The 13464-nt window shown below is 38.0% G+C and overlaps 2 protein-coding genes and 1 long non-coding RNA gene across 4 annotated transcripts in view; 2 read left to right on the top strand and 1 right to left on the bottom strand.

Moving 5' to 3' along the window:
- Positions 1 to 3693: 3693 nt before the first annotated feature.
- LOC122649799 lies at positions 3694 to 3827 on the bottom strand. The gene is made up of 2 exons (XR_006331332.1): positions 3785 to 3827; positions 3694 to 3751 (listed from the first exon to the last, which is right to left on the bottom strand). It is a non-coding gene; the product is annotated as an uncharacterized LOC122649799 (long non-coding RNA).
- A 962-nt stretch (positions 3828 to 4789) lies between these two features.
- Positions 4790 to 5470, top strand: LOC122650484. Its single transcript, XM_043843896.1, has 3 exons — positions 4790 to 5352; positions 5395 to 5425; positions 5461 to 5470. The coding sequence occupies exons 1-3, from the start codon at positions 4845 to 4847 to the stop codon at positions 5468 to 5470; spliced, it is 549 nt and encodes a 182-aa protein (XP_043699831.1). The 5' UTR covers positions 4790 to 4844.
- The window catches only part of LOC122651573 (BEL1-like homeodomain protein 8), a 42465-nt gene continuing 34444 nt past the window's right edge, over positions 5444 to 13464 (top strand). The window contains exons 1-2 of one of the 2 annotated variants that reach the window (XM_043845014.1): positions 5444 to 5869; positions 5918 to 6284. In XM_043845014.1, the coding sequence (XP_043700949.1) occupies positions 5484 to 5869; positions 5918 to 6284 (753 nt within the window). In that variant the 5' untranslated portion in view covers positions 5444 to 5483. Of the gene's footprint in view, positions 6285 to 13464 lie in introns of both variants that reach the window. The other variant, XM_043845013.1, reaches the window with a different exon arrangement.

The raw sequence follows: 13464 nt of genomic DNA, 5'->3' as shown, positions 1-13464 counted from the left end.
GATCACCATGTCAGACCACATGTCCATCCTTCCCTGCAATCTTGCCCCACCATGGAGCCTGATCCGTCGTAACCATCATGGTGAAAGGATACTCGAGCATTTAATTTAAGGATGTCAACGGATATTTGAAAATCCGTATTCGATCCGCGTTTGTATCTGTTTAGGAGGATCTGAATCCGTCCGAAAACTAATTGGATATGAATATGATAATCCCCCTATCCAATCGATTATTATCCGATTTGTTTAGTAATCTGATGGTAATAAAATGTCTGAAATATATCTTTGTGTCCGTTTATCGATTAAGTTTTTTTTTTTTTTTTTTTTATAATAATTTTATAAGTTAAAAAAATGTGATTCTTTTTTATAGATTTTCTATTGGTTTATATATATTGTTTTATGCATTGTGATATATGGTTTCACATACCTATTAAAATAAATACAAAATAAAATCAAAAATAAAAAACGTAAGAAAATCAAAGACTAACACGAATAGAAGAAAGGATAGTTCCTAACCTCTCAAGTCTCAACCCTAAGTTTCATCAACGAAAGGATAAAGATGTCAATGGATATGATATTATCCAAATTCATCCGAATATAATAATGCCACTATCCGATCTAATTTGATCCGTTTACATTCTTAATTTGATTTAATAAACGGTTCCTAAAGTGATTTAAAAGGTAGATCGTTTAGGTTAGAACCGGTCAATCCTGGTCGATTCCATTCGAGTCGGAGTAGCCGATAGGCCTGATACCTTTCGGGCACCAATTCGGTGTCCAATTCCAACCCATAGTGATGATTATTTCTCTCCTCCATTGAGATTTGAGAGGGGTAGTTTCGCCAACAAGATTATCAAAGACATCCTTCAAAAGAAAATGAAAAGCTCAGAAAGGAGCGAGAAAATGGGCTTTATAGGTATGATGTAGGAGTAGTAGGGTTTCTGTAGTGACGTGATAGGATGACGTAATATGATAAGGGGTTGTCGTCAAGTGAGTCTTTGGCGCGTGTTTTTTTTCTTTCAATTTTTTGGATCCCTCGAAAATTTTCTCCTTTATTTATTCCCTAAATAAATTCCCGATCCTTCCAATTAATTTAATTTAATTTAATTTTAGCAAGATTCTATAATCTCATTATGTTTGATGTAATGTAAAACCATTAATTGGAATTCAGCTCATTTAATGCATCTCTCTGCTCCCATTTTTTGTGGGATCCACTCATTTATTTCTTTTATATTAACGCATTGTCCTTCTCTTTTAATTATGATATTATAAAACACATGTAAAGGTTTAACAGGTGTAGATAGTTCAGATGTCCTGTCAACCGTCCGATAGTAAACAAAGTTAGTCCAGCTTGAGATGAAAATCCCGGTCTTATCGTAATTTTGGTATCAGAGAGTGAGAGTTTCTGAGCGTAAAAGCATTTCCAATCGCCAGTTCTAGCTAGTCTTCTAGGAAGACAAACGAGACTTGAAAGACATGTCCGTACAGTTCTACTGTTTTTCTGACCATCTCTACCCCTTTCTCGGTAAACGGTGAAAACATCTCAACTCCAACAAGCAAAAGATCTGGCGGAGCACCACACTCAAATCCATAAACCCAAAAAATACAAAATTCCCAATCAAGAACTCGAAAGCCTGTGAGTCTCACATGATCCCATTTCACCTGAACTCCCCGTTTTGGGAAATACAAAGTTAAAAGAGTCCCAATCAAGTATTTTTGCACATGTTTGGTGTAATCTCATTCCCTCGTTTGCTATTGTGGGTTTGTAAAAGAGTCCATGGTTTTAGGTATCGGATAAACGGATACGAATCAGCCGTATCGATTTATCTGTATCAATATCGACTAATACTGATACTGATATCTCGATCTCGTATTGATCAAATGGTAGGAGTTATGGAAAACATATCTAAAACCTGATTTTTAAAGAAAACTACTGGCAAATATAATTTATACGGGTGGATCCATGATGATCTATGTCGACACTCGATCATACCTATATCGTGCACTAAAACAATTTAAGAGTCTTATCAAATTGGCTAATTAATCATGGTTTTAGTTCATGGTATCTGAACAGGTATCACTCAGTTCCAAATTAATTTGGAGCAGATAGGAATTGGTCAAATTGGTACGAATATCGATTGAATCAGCTAAAAATGTGCTCATTTCTTAATTTTCGATTGATACCAATAATATGTATTAGTTTCATATCAATACCTAAAACCATGCAATTGATTCATATTAGAATCAGTCGAGATCAATCTCGATTCTCCTCAATTCTCAAAAATCATCACACATTTGAAGGCCCAACCTATCATCTCGGATATTTTACAATTATCATCTTATTTTATCGTGTGTTATTTTACTCATCTTCCTAAAACTGCTTTCTAGTGCGCATTAATGTAGTAGCAAAGAATTTTATTTATTTTTGGCAATTATAACTATAAAAAATAGGCTAGCCAATTGAGCGGATAAAGGCAAGAGCTAGATTGGATTTTTTAATTAAGAAAGCCCTATCTATTACATGTACGATATTTTGATCAAATTTCACTTTGTGGTTGGAAGAGCCTTGTATTCAACGTACCCTTATTTGCCCAAAAAAAAAAGAAAAGAAAGAGAAAGAGCTCTAATTGGGTGTGTCTGGGGAAAATTATCTCTTGTAATTTTCTGTCTGATCTAATTTCTTAGTTCCCATAATAAGAGGGGGGTGGACCCCAACCGGGTAGAGTGTTCGAACAGGCATGAAATGGTCATTGCGGCCCCTTTTGTTAGGGGTACTAAAGAAATTGGACCGGACAAGGAATTGCAATTTGCAAGAGATATAGATCCGTGTGTATGATGTCTTGCCCCTACACGTGAATAAAATGATCGTCACACCCCCATGAAATTATACAATATCCTGAAAACACGTACTCTGCCACTGTGCCCCCACATGGGGCGGGCGAAATGACTGTGGCGTCCAAAAATATAAATCACATATTTGAATATTTCTATCTTACATTCTCACCATCGAATACTTGAACAGTTATTTCTACCTAAACAGTGTAAATTTTAAGATTTAGACGCTGACGTTATATCATATTTTAGTATTTTCTTTCACGTCTTTTCGATTATTTTGTCCTTCGTCTGTCTTTTCACGTGTACACTGTACACTGTAATCCCCATATTAAACGTAATCCTACCCTATACATAGGCTAATGTTCTTTTACGACACAAACACGAGGGTATTTTCGTTAATTCGAGAGTTATTATGGGATTTTTATGTCATTTTATCACCTTTTCATTACCTGCCTACGACGGTACATTACTTACATACTTCCCTCGCCTGCGCCATTCTTTTAAATCCAGTGGTACTTTCGTAATTTACTATTAAATGAAGGGTTGGATTTTGGTTGGTTCCGCATTTACTATCCATCGCTTTCATTAGCTTTTCCTTGTCTCTCGGCTGGGCTTTTATAACGCGCGAAACCACTTAATGAAAAAAGAAGTCTCTGTAGCGGTTCGGAGGTTGAGGGGAAAACTCCTTTCTGAGTTTCTTGATTTGGAGACTTTCGGTGTTGCATTTACACCAAAAACACCATCAAATCGTGTCATTTCGACGTTAAATGTAACGTCTAGAGAACGCCAGTGTGGAGTCTACTGCTTGCTGACTGGGAAAACGTTAAAAAAAATTAACGGCGTTTGATTATCTATCTTCTGTTCGCCATTATCGTTTTCGAGCTCGCTTGTACGAAGCTTTTTGATTAGCTTACCTTTGCTTGGACGTCTATTCGGATTGCTTCTGGTGTACAAAACTACTGTGTTTTCCGCTTTCAGTGGAGTTTTTATTCAAAGTCTACAACGATCTTTACACGAAAGGTAATGATGAATCGTGTTGTTATTCACTGTTCATTGCAAGATTCTACGATTTCTCATCGCTAGATCTATTTTGATTTTCCGTTTTACTGTTTATCAGTGTTTAACTGTCCTCGATGAGTCGATGGTTGAGGAATCATCATATTTTGTATTCTTCTTGCTTCAGGAATTATTGATTGTTACGGAGCTTTGAAAACTTATTCATGGATCCGGTAATATGAAGTTGCGATTACCGAGTTTAATTAATTCAGATTGTTTTTGAGTTTTTTTCTGACCGAAGTTTGACACTGTTGTTATCTTCTTTGTAAGGTTAGGGTTTTGTTATTTAGAAAATACTTTTGAACGCTTGTGACTTTTACTTATCAGTTCCTACTGTTTGCTTTACATTGGGCGGCGTGCCTCAGTTCTCGTGTTCTCTGAAACTTTGGTTCCGCTTTTTTCATGATATCTAAAAGCTTTCGTGCTTAAGTTACCCACAGTAGTTAAATTGCACTCTTCTGGAAACTTTTGGAGTTTGAAATTTATCACTTATGAGGTATGTATGAAGCCTTTTGTCTGAAAGCGCACAAGATTCTTACACAAATAGCAGTGAAGCGATGTGTTTGTGTGCTTGTGTGTGAGAGAGAAAGAGAGAGTCTCGGTCTTTTTCCTTCACCTTTGATGATTCATGTGATGTCATGAGAGTCTCGGTCTTTTCTCTCTCTCTCTCTCTCTCTCTCTCTCTCTCTCGCTCTCGCTCTCGCTCGGCTCGCTTTGCTGTGTTGCTTGGGTTGTGACGAACGTGATAGATGGAGAGTGAGAGGGCTCTGATACGAAAGTAAATGAATCGTACACAAATATAAATTTACTCTTGTAGGTTTGAAGGCGTGTGAGCCTGAATGTTTTCTCCTAATAATGACGGTTTGACGCTAACTGATTTAATATTATATGGTGTTGCAGGAGTACGATTTGAGATTTTTTGAACGCTTGATCTTGGAGTCTATCGAGTAAGATCCATGTCTGACAGATTCGAATCGGATAGATGTTTCAATCAAACAAGAACGAGCTTCGAGACTTCACTGTTGGGGTTAAGCAACTTTAGGCCCGAATCGCATGTAGCTCAACAAAGCCGCCGTGACAAGTTAAGGGTTCAGCATCATTCAAACCCATCGCTCACTGAACCTGATTTTCCAACCCACTTGGTACAGTTATCTCCAGATCTTATTCAAGTTAGGAATGTTAGGAGTTGTGATCCACTTTATGATCCAGCAATGTTTTCTTCCTTGGGAATGCTAAATTATTCGATGAACAGTCATGGTTTGTTAGCTCACAGGGATGCAATGCTGCAACAAGAAGCAAGTGTAGATCGAACTGGTAGGTTGGTGGGGACCGATGATGCCCCATTTGTTTCTCATCCAGTTCATTCTGAGTTTAACCCTCCAGCTAAGGCTAGTGAAGTGAACAATGCTGGGTACTGGAAAGGTTTTGGGTCACAACAAAACTGTGATTGGATTGTAAATTATTTGAATGGGTCAACAACTACCAATGGTTGCAATCAAAACCCCTCATTTGTCGGGGGAATCTTATCAGGAACCAAGCCTGCCTCTATTGGTTATGAAATATCTGATCAAGAGAGTATTAAACAATATGGAGAAATGCAGTTCAGTTCTCCTTTTTACCAAAATACCCTTCAGGAAGTTGTGACTTCTTCAGGTATTGGGAGACAAGGTTTTGAAATGGGTTCTAGAGTTAGGGAAGCTGGCTCATGGGTAAATGATGGAAATGAATTGGTTCTTTTTCCATCTTATGGAAACCAGAACAATGGTTCCAGTGTTAATACTTCTGCTGAAAAGAGTGATTCTATGCCGCAGGGCCTATCACTGTCACTTTCTTCACATCGACCATCTGAATTGCTTACGGTTCAGTTTGGAGGAAGATTTGGGTCTGAAGATTTTCAATCCCAAGCTAATGGTTCAAGTAGTTCTCAAGATTCAAAGACTAGTGGTTATTTGTGTTCAAGTTCAAGTTCAAAATCACCTCTTACTGTCGGCTATGGGAGTATCATCCAAGGAAATATGAGTTCTTCTTCTACATGTGTTAGACGAAGTACGGCTCCTCTTGGCCCCTTCACTGGGTATGCATTGATTTTGAAATGTTCTAAGTTCTTGAAACCTGCCCAATATCTTCTCGATGAATTTTGTAATGTCACGGGCCCAAGGTTCATGGGGATGTGTAAAACAACAGAGAAGGGTTCAAGAAACATTATCAGTACATGTGATACCGCGAACATTGAGATTGAGATTGGCCCTAGCGCTGGGAGATCTGGCATCTCCTCTTCTTCATTCTACGGTTCTAATGAAGCTAGTGGTGAATGTGGAAGTGGAAGTGGACCTTATCAATCATGTCATCCTGAGTTCCAGCAAAGGAAGGCAAGGCTATTATATATGCAAGAAGAGGTTAGTCATGCTTTGCTCCTGCTAATAATTGCCATTTAGTGAATAGAGTTGTATTATAATCATGACCTATGGAATTTTTGGATTTCTTTTTCTTGGTTACAAGATTTACTTTAGCTTGCTGTTCAATCACCATGGTGAGAACCAGTCATTTAGGATCTCCTTTTTCTTCTTATGTATGAATATAGTCATAGATGTTCCCCACCAAAAAGTGACTTCTTTGATTTATTTTATTCTTCCTCTTGGCATATATTTTTTTTAAATGAATGTAGGAAAAATTCAAGGTTATGAATGTATGTATGTGTACGTGTATTAATGTGTATAGTATGACATGCAGCAAATTTAGATGAAAAAAAGTAATATTTACCCCAACATGAAGTTCAGTTACTACACCTTTAACTGTTGTAATCAAAGATAATTTGTGTATAGGAAAATATGAAAGATACATTTTGGTATGTGTGTGTGTGTGTGTGTGTGCATACATTCATGTCTTGTGTATGGTAACATATTTAGAGGGTGGACCTTGACGCAACGGTAAGGTTGCTCCATTGCAGCCTAGTGGTTGTGGGTTCGAGTCAGGAAACAGCCTCTCCGTGAGCGGGGTAAGGCTGCATACATTATGACCCTACCCATACCCCGCAGTAGTGGGAGCCTCGTGCACTATGTACGCCCTTTTATGTAACTTAATGACATTTTACTGCAAATATATACTTTATTGCTGCATTTGGTTAGTGGTAAGGTGAAATGATGGGAAGTGAAATTAAAACAAAATAAGAGTGGAACCTTATCTAATCATGATAGTGTAACTAATTTAGAAATTTAGTAAATATGGTAATTTTAATTTTTCAACAGTTTTCAAAATAGACTTCTTAGCCTTTTTCCATGCTTTCCTATTCAGACCTAAGTAATTTTGGTTGAAAACTGAAGTAAAATGTATTAAGTTTTGCTTTAGTCACAATTGTAGTTGTTATGATTAGTGCAAATTTTGGTTTATTTATTTTTATTTTTATTTTACTTTTACTAGCAACCTAATGGAGCCTATGGGGAAAATTCAGAATAATCCCAGGTATTTTGTATGGTAGAAAACATCAGGTCCAAATTAAAGCAAGTACTGTTACCACTGACCACTAAAGGTGCTTGAAGTTAAAGTTAACACAAGAAAACAACATCAAATATGTTTTAATCTATACTCATCTTCTTTTGAAACCCTAAATGTTTCCTTTTTATTTATTATTATTATTATTTTTCTTTTTTTTTCCCCTATGACTTGTAATTTCAATTTGTAACTCTTTTGGAGTCACATGTTGTGAGTTACAATGTTACAACACCAAGTCACCAAAGTTCCAACTTTTCTGTGTAATAATGCTAGCTGTCTTGTGTTGTAACATCATCTGTCTTCTGTTGTACCAGCACTTGGTCTTGTTAAAACTTGGGCAGTGCCATAGCATACTAGAAAAATATTTATATATCAAAGCCCATACATATAAATATAAATATAAATATATATATATATATATTGTTTTATAGGTGGGCCTTGGTATAACGGTAAGGCTGCTCCATTGTGACCAAGTGGTCATGGGTTTGAATCTGGAAACATCCTCTCTGCGGAAGCAGGGGTAAGGCTGCGTACATTATGACCCTCTCCAGACCCCGCAGTGGCGGGAGCCTCGTGCAATTACATATTATTATTTCAGTTTAAAAACATCACCAGGGTAATGGAAGTATAAAAAAAAACCTTTTAACCTAGGAAAAAAACACAATTTTTGGGGACTTGATTACTCAACCATTATTTGTTTATAATAATAACCATATGATAGTCATTGATGATATGCCTATATAATGCTGTCGCTATATTGTCCTTTTTGTCCAGTTGGTAATTAATTTGAGAATATTCTACACTCTCTTCTGTTGCCCAAGTATTGCAATCAATGCTGAATTGGCACTCATATTTAGGTCTGCCGGTTGCATGTAGAAAACTTATTCGACGGTAATAGCTACTCTTCTTCTTGGTGTAATGCAAAGTAACGGATTTTCAAGGAACATATAGAAGAACAACAAACTGCATTCTAATGGTGTACTATGACATTTACCTCTGCATTCTAATTGGTGTGTCTTTACATAGAGATCCCATCTTTCTGTATGAATGGTACTTTATAGTTATGATGCATAGCTTATTAATCTCATAATCTGGTGGATGTAGTGTCAACTGGCCACTTTACTTTCACCGCAAGTGGCAATTTAGCTTCCTTATGCCAAATATTACTTGAGATTAAAGTCATTTTGGATCACTATGGAATGTTATGTTCAAGACTCCCAGCAGCTGGCATGTATTGCCGTATTGGGCATGGGTACCTCACTTTCAAATTGTGCATCTGGATAATGCGGTTCTTATAAACCCTAAATCTCAATTACTTAGTTTTTTTGTTGATTATTTTTTGTCATGCTTCTATCTGAAAATTTAAAACAGGTATGCTTAAAACTCAGGCTCGTGCCACATTATTTTAAAAGAGTAACTCTCTCAATATGATCTGTGTTATTTAGGCCTAGTAGCTCAAAGAAAGTAAATTTCAAACATCTTACTTGAATGACATTAGAAATTATCTAGTTAGCTTGATGATTTTTGCAATTGGGGGAACTTGGGTGATTTAATGATTCTAGCAAGCAACATTAAAAGAATTAAAAAAAAAAAAATCAAGAAAGATGAATAATTGAAACCCAGTTATACATACCAAGATAAGCAAGTCTTATGAAGCATATATAAAAAACAATGTGAGATGTTTTTAGTCACACTATGATGGATGATGACATGGTGAAAATAACTTGCTATGATGTACGGGGCAGAATGTTGGGCAATTAAGAAATGCCATATAGCGAAGCTATGTGTTGCAGAGATGAGGATGTTAAGATGGATTTGTTGCAAAACTAGGTGATGTGGGAGTTGCCCAAATCGGTAACAAGCTCCGAGAATGTCGTTTGAGGTGTTTGGCCATGTGCAACGAAGGCCTGGGGACGCCCCAGTAAGGAGGAGTGATTTGATTCCGATTGAAGGAGCTAAAAGAGCTAGGGGCAGGCCTAAAATGACCATAAGTGAGGTTGTGAAGAATGACATGCATAGTCTGGGTCTTGTGCCAAGTATGACCTCAGATAGAGCACATTATTGACACCATGTAGCTAAGATTTTCCTGATTTCCTGGGCTATCCTCATTCCCCATACTTTCATTTTTCATTTTCCGGTTCCCTACTTTGTTTTGAAAGGATCCATGTAGTCGACCCCATTTAGTTGGGATAAGGTTAAGTTGTTGTTGTCTGATGTTTTTAGGACTTTCACTTGTGAAAGCACTATCTATTTTGTACAGGTTTCTCATAAGCTTTATATGCAGTTTAATGAGCTTAGGGAAATCTCTGATCAAATCACACTATTATTAGGTAAGGGTCACAAGGAAAATAAGTCCTAAAAGGACTAGAATACCCCCACGGTAATCAGGTGAACATAATTCAACACTCCCCCTCTAAGTTGGAGCATAGATGTCAAACATGTCTAACTTGACTAAACAGGATGAAATAATCTGCCAGCCAACCCCTTAGTGAAAACATCAGCTGGTCACCTGACTTCACAAACGGAACACAAACCAGTCCTCCTTCCAACTTCTCCTTGATAAAAATGCCTGTCAATCTCAACATGCTTAGTACGATCATGTTGTACTGGATTATGAGCAATGCTGATCGTTACCAAGTTGTCACAATACAACATCATAGGAAAACGAACAAGAAAACTAAGGTTTTTTAGTAAATTCTTGAGCCACAACAACTCGCAAATACCTTGTGCCATAGCACAGAATTCTGCTTCAGCACTAGAATGAGCTACCACATTCTGCTTCTTGCTGCGTCAAGTAACAAGATTCCCACCTACAAAGGTACAATGCCCAAAGATAGACTTTCTGTCAAGACAACCAGCCCAATCAACATTTGTATAGGCCTCTATCCATAGGTGATCATAAGGAAACAGAAGAATCCCTTTCCCTGGAGCTTACTTCAAGTAGCGAAGAATATGAAGAACAACCACCATATGAGAAGAGTAGGGGTCATGCATACACAGACAAGACTCATCGCTATAGCAATGTCAAGACGTGTATGCGAAAGATAAATCAGCTTCCCCACCAAACGTTGATACTGGCCCTTATCAACTGGTTCACGCTCCTCCTTGAGCTGCACATTAGCATCCATAGGTGTATCAGAAGGATGACAACCTAACAATCCAGTCTCAGACAATAAATCCAGGATATACTTACCTTGAGAGAGAAAGATGCCCTTTGAAGATTTGGCAACTTCAATCCCAAGAAAATAACTTAGTTTTCCTAGACCCTTAATTTTGAACTCTTGTCCAAGGAAGCTCTTCAGCTGACTGACTTCATTACCATCATTTTCGGTTACCACAATGTCATCAACATAGATTATGGGAATGATGATTTTTTCACCAACCTTTTTTATAAAAAGAGTATGGTCAGCATTACTCTACTTATAACCCACAGAAACCATAGCCTTGTGAAACCTGCAAAACCATTCTTGAGGTGACTACTTCAGTCCATAAAGTGCACGCTTCAATTTTGCAAACCTTGCCTTGGTTTTGTCACATGAGAAACTTGGTGGAATATCCATATATACCTCCTCATCAAGCTCTACATGGAGGAAGACATTCTTCACATCCAACTGTTGCAGATCCCATCCCGGATTTACAACAAAAGACAACAACACTCTTATAGTGTTCAGTTTTGCAATTGGTGCAAAGGTCTCCTGATAATCAATCCCAAATGTTTGAGTGAACCCCTTTGCCACAAGTTGTGCCTTATATCTATCCACAATGCCATCCACTTTCTGTTGTATTACAAACACCCACTTACATCCAATTGGTCTTTCCTTGGTGTAAAGGTTTCCTGATAATCAATCCCAAATGTCTTAGTGAACCCCTTTGCCACAAGTCGTGCCTTATATCTATCCACAATGCCATCCACTTTCTGTTTTACCACAAAAACCCACCTATATCCAATTGGTCTTTCCCTGGAGGAAAAACCATAAGATCCCATGTATCATTTTTTGTAAAGCTTTCATTTCTTCCATCATTGCTGCCTTCCACTTTCCATTTGCCAAAGCTTCCTGCCAATTCTAAGGAATACAAATAAAAGAAAGAGAAGATACCAAATGCACGAAAAAAATGGAGAAAGAGAGTTATAGGAGAAAACATGAGATGGGATGCTGAGTGCAAGCCCTAATACCTTTGCGAAGAGCAATAGGTAACTCAGGAGAAGGGGTCTTACCAGATGGAGAAGTAGGCTCTGGATCCAAGGTTGGGAACTGGTTGGGTATTGGTGCTACAGTGGATTGAAGTTGTTTGCTTTTGATGCAACTTCGTTGATAGACTTTAAGATTGGGATCCTCAATTCTCTTTTGAAACTCGCCTATGGTTTTCTAAACTGGAGTAAGCTCCCCTTGAACAGGAACTTCATCATCACCATTATCCATATTCTCCCCTTGTATAGGATCCCCTTCACCCAAGGTCGAGGGAGGGGTAAGAGTAGGTGGAGAAGACTCAGGTTGGGCATATTGAAGAGGGGCCTCAAGAGTCCATACATCTTCACTAAAACTCTCCCCTTGAAGAGGTGGTGATGAATAATATGAAAGGGTTTCATGGAAAATAACATCCATACTCACCATAGTATGTCTGGTGGGTGAATAGTAACACTTGTATCCTTTATGGGTTGCAGAGTAACCCAAAAAGATTTCGAAGCCCATGGGGCCCCAGCCTACCAGGGGATCGAGTATCCCTAGCATAACAGATACATCCAAATACCTTAGGGGGAACCACAAAGGAGGAGGAGCCATATAAAACCTCAGCGAAGGTACGAGAGTCGAGGACCCGAGTAGGCATCCTACCTATTAATGAGGTAGGTTGCAATGAGAACAACATCCCCCCAATATTGGGTTGGAACATGGCGAGCAAACATAAGGGCTCTAGCCACGTCTAATAAGTGGGCGGTTTTTCCTTTCTATCACTCCATTCTGGACTAGGGTATTGACACAACTTCTCTGGTGTATAATCCCATGGTCGGCTAGGTATTTTTGGAACTGACTTTCCAAATATTCTTTGCCATTGTCACTCCTCAAGATTTTGAGGATGGCATTGAATCGAGTCTGAACTGTTTTATTTAAATGCTGAAAACAGGAGAATGCCTCACTGTTAGGAAATCATGTACATCCATGTATTCCTAGAGTGGCAATCTATAAAGGAGACAAACCAACGATGGCTAGAAAGAGAAGTTTTGGGATTAGGACCCCACACATAAATATGAACTATATGAAAAAGAGCAAGACTTCTTTTATTTGAAACTGAATATGTTAAACGAGTCTGTTTGGCTAGAACACAAGCCTCTCAAAAGAAGTCATCCTTATTACATTGCTTAACTAATGTTGGAAATACATGAAATAAACTTCCTAAAGAGGGGTGACCTAATCGACAATGCCATCGTTGAATTCAGAGGAGATCGAGGAAGTCTGATATAATTGAGAGGGTAATGTAGTCGGAGGACGACAACCATCATCAAGTACGTACAATCCACTGTGCACTCTACCACATTCAATTGTCTTCCCCTTCATGGTTCAAGAACTCGGTTTCCCCCAGCCAAAAAATCGAGTTGGTGCAGGTTTTTTTTTTTTTTTTTTTAAACTCAAAGGCTGGTTTTGGTGGGTTTTAGACCTAATTTGGGCCTGAAAGTTGGTACTTAGCCTATTTTAGGCCATTTAAACATTATGACACCATCTGATTTTGCAAAATCATAGTCCAAATGGGAGTTTCACTTCAGACCTTAGGTTGGTAGGCGACGACGTACTAAAATACCCTACTCTGGACATAATTTAGTATTAGAAAGCAATCAAAGCATTCAATTAATGTAAAACAACTTAAATAAGCATTAGAAATGTAAAGTAGGGTACTTTACATCAATCTTAATATATATGATATACCTCTATCCTTCCAAGCCATGTTTCCGTAGCCAGTAAGACTCAAACTATGCCATATAGGATTCCCATGTCAAAGTGTTGTTGAAGAAATGCGTGTAGTCTACCACACAACCTAGATGAGTGTTGTCATCCACTATCCAAAGGTACCCTATACTAGGGTATAGAAGAGGCG

This window comes from Telopea speciosissima, chromosome 2 (assembly GCF_018873765.1).
Source record: "Telopea speciosissima isolate NSW1024214 ecotype Mountain lineage chromosome 2, Tspe_v1, whole genome shotgun sequence".
NCBI classification, from domain to species: Eukaryota; Viridiplantae; Streptophyta; class Magnoliopsida; order Proteales; family Proteaceae; genus Telopea; species Telopea speciosissima.
Note: the sequence above shows the minus strand (reverse complement) of the source record. Positions and strands in the feature narration are given on the sequence as shown.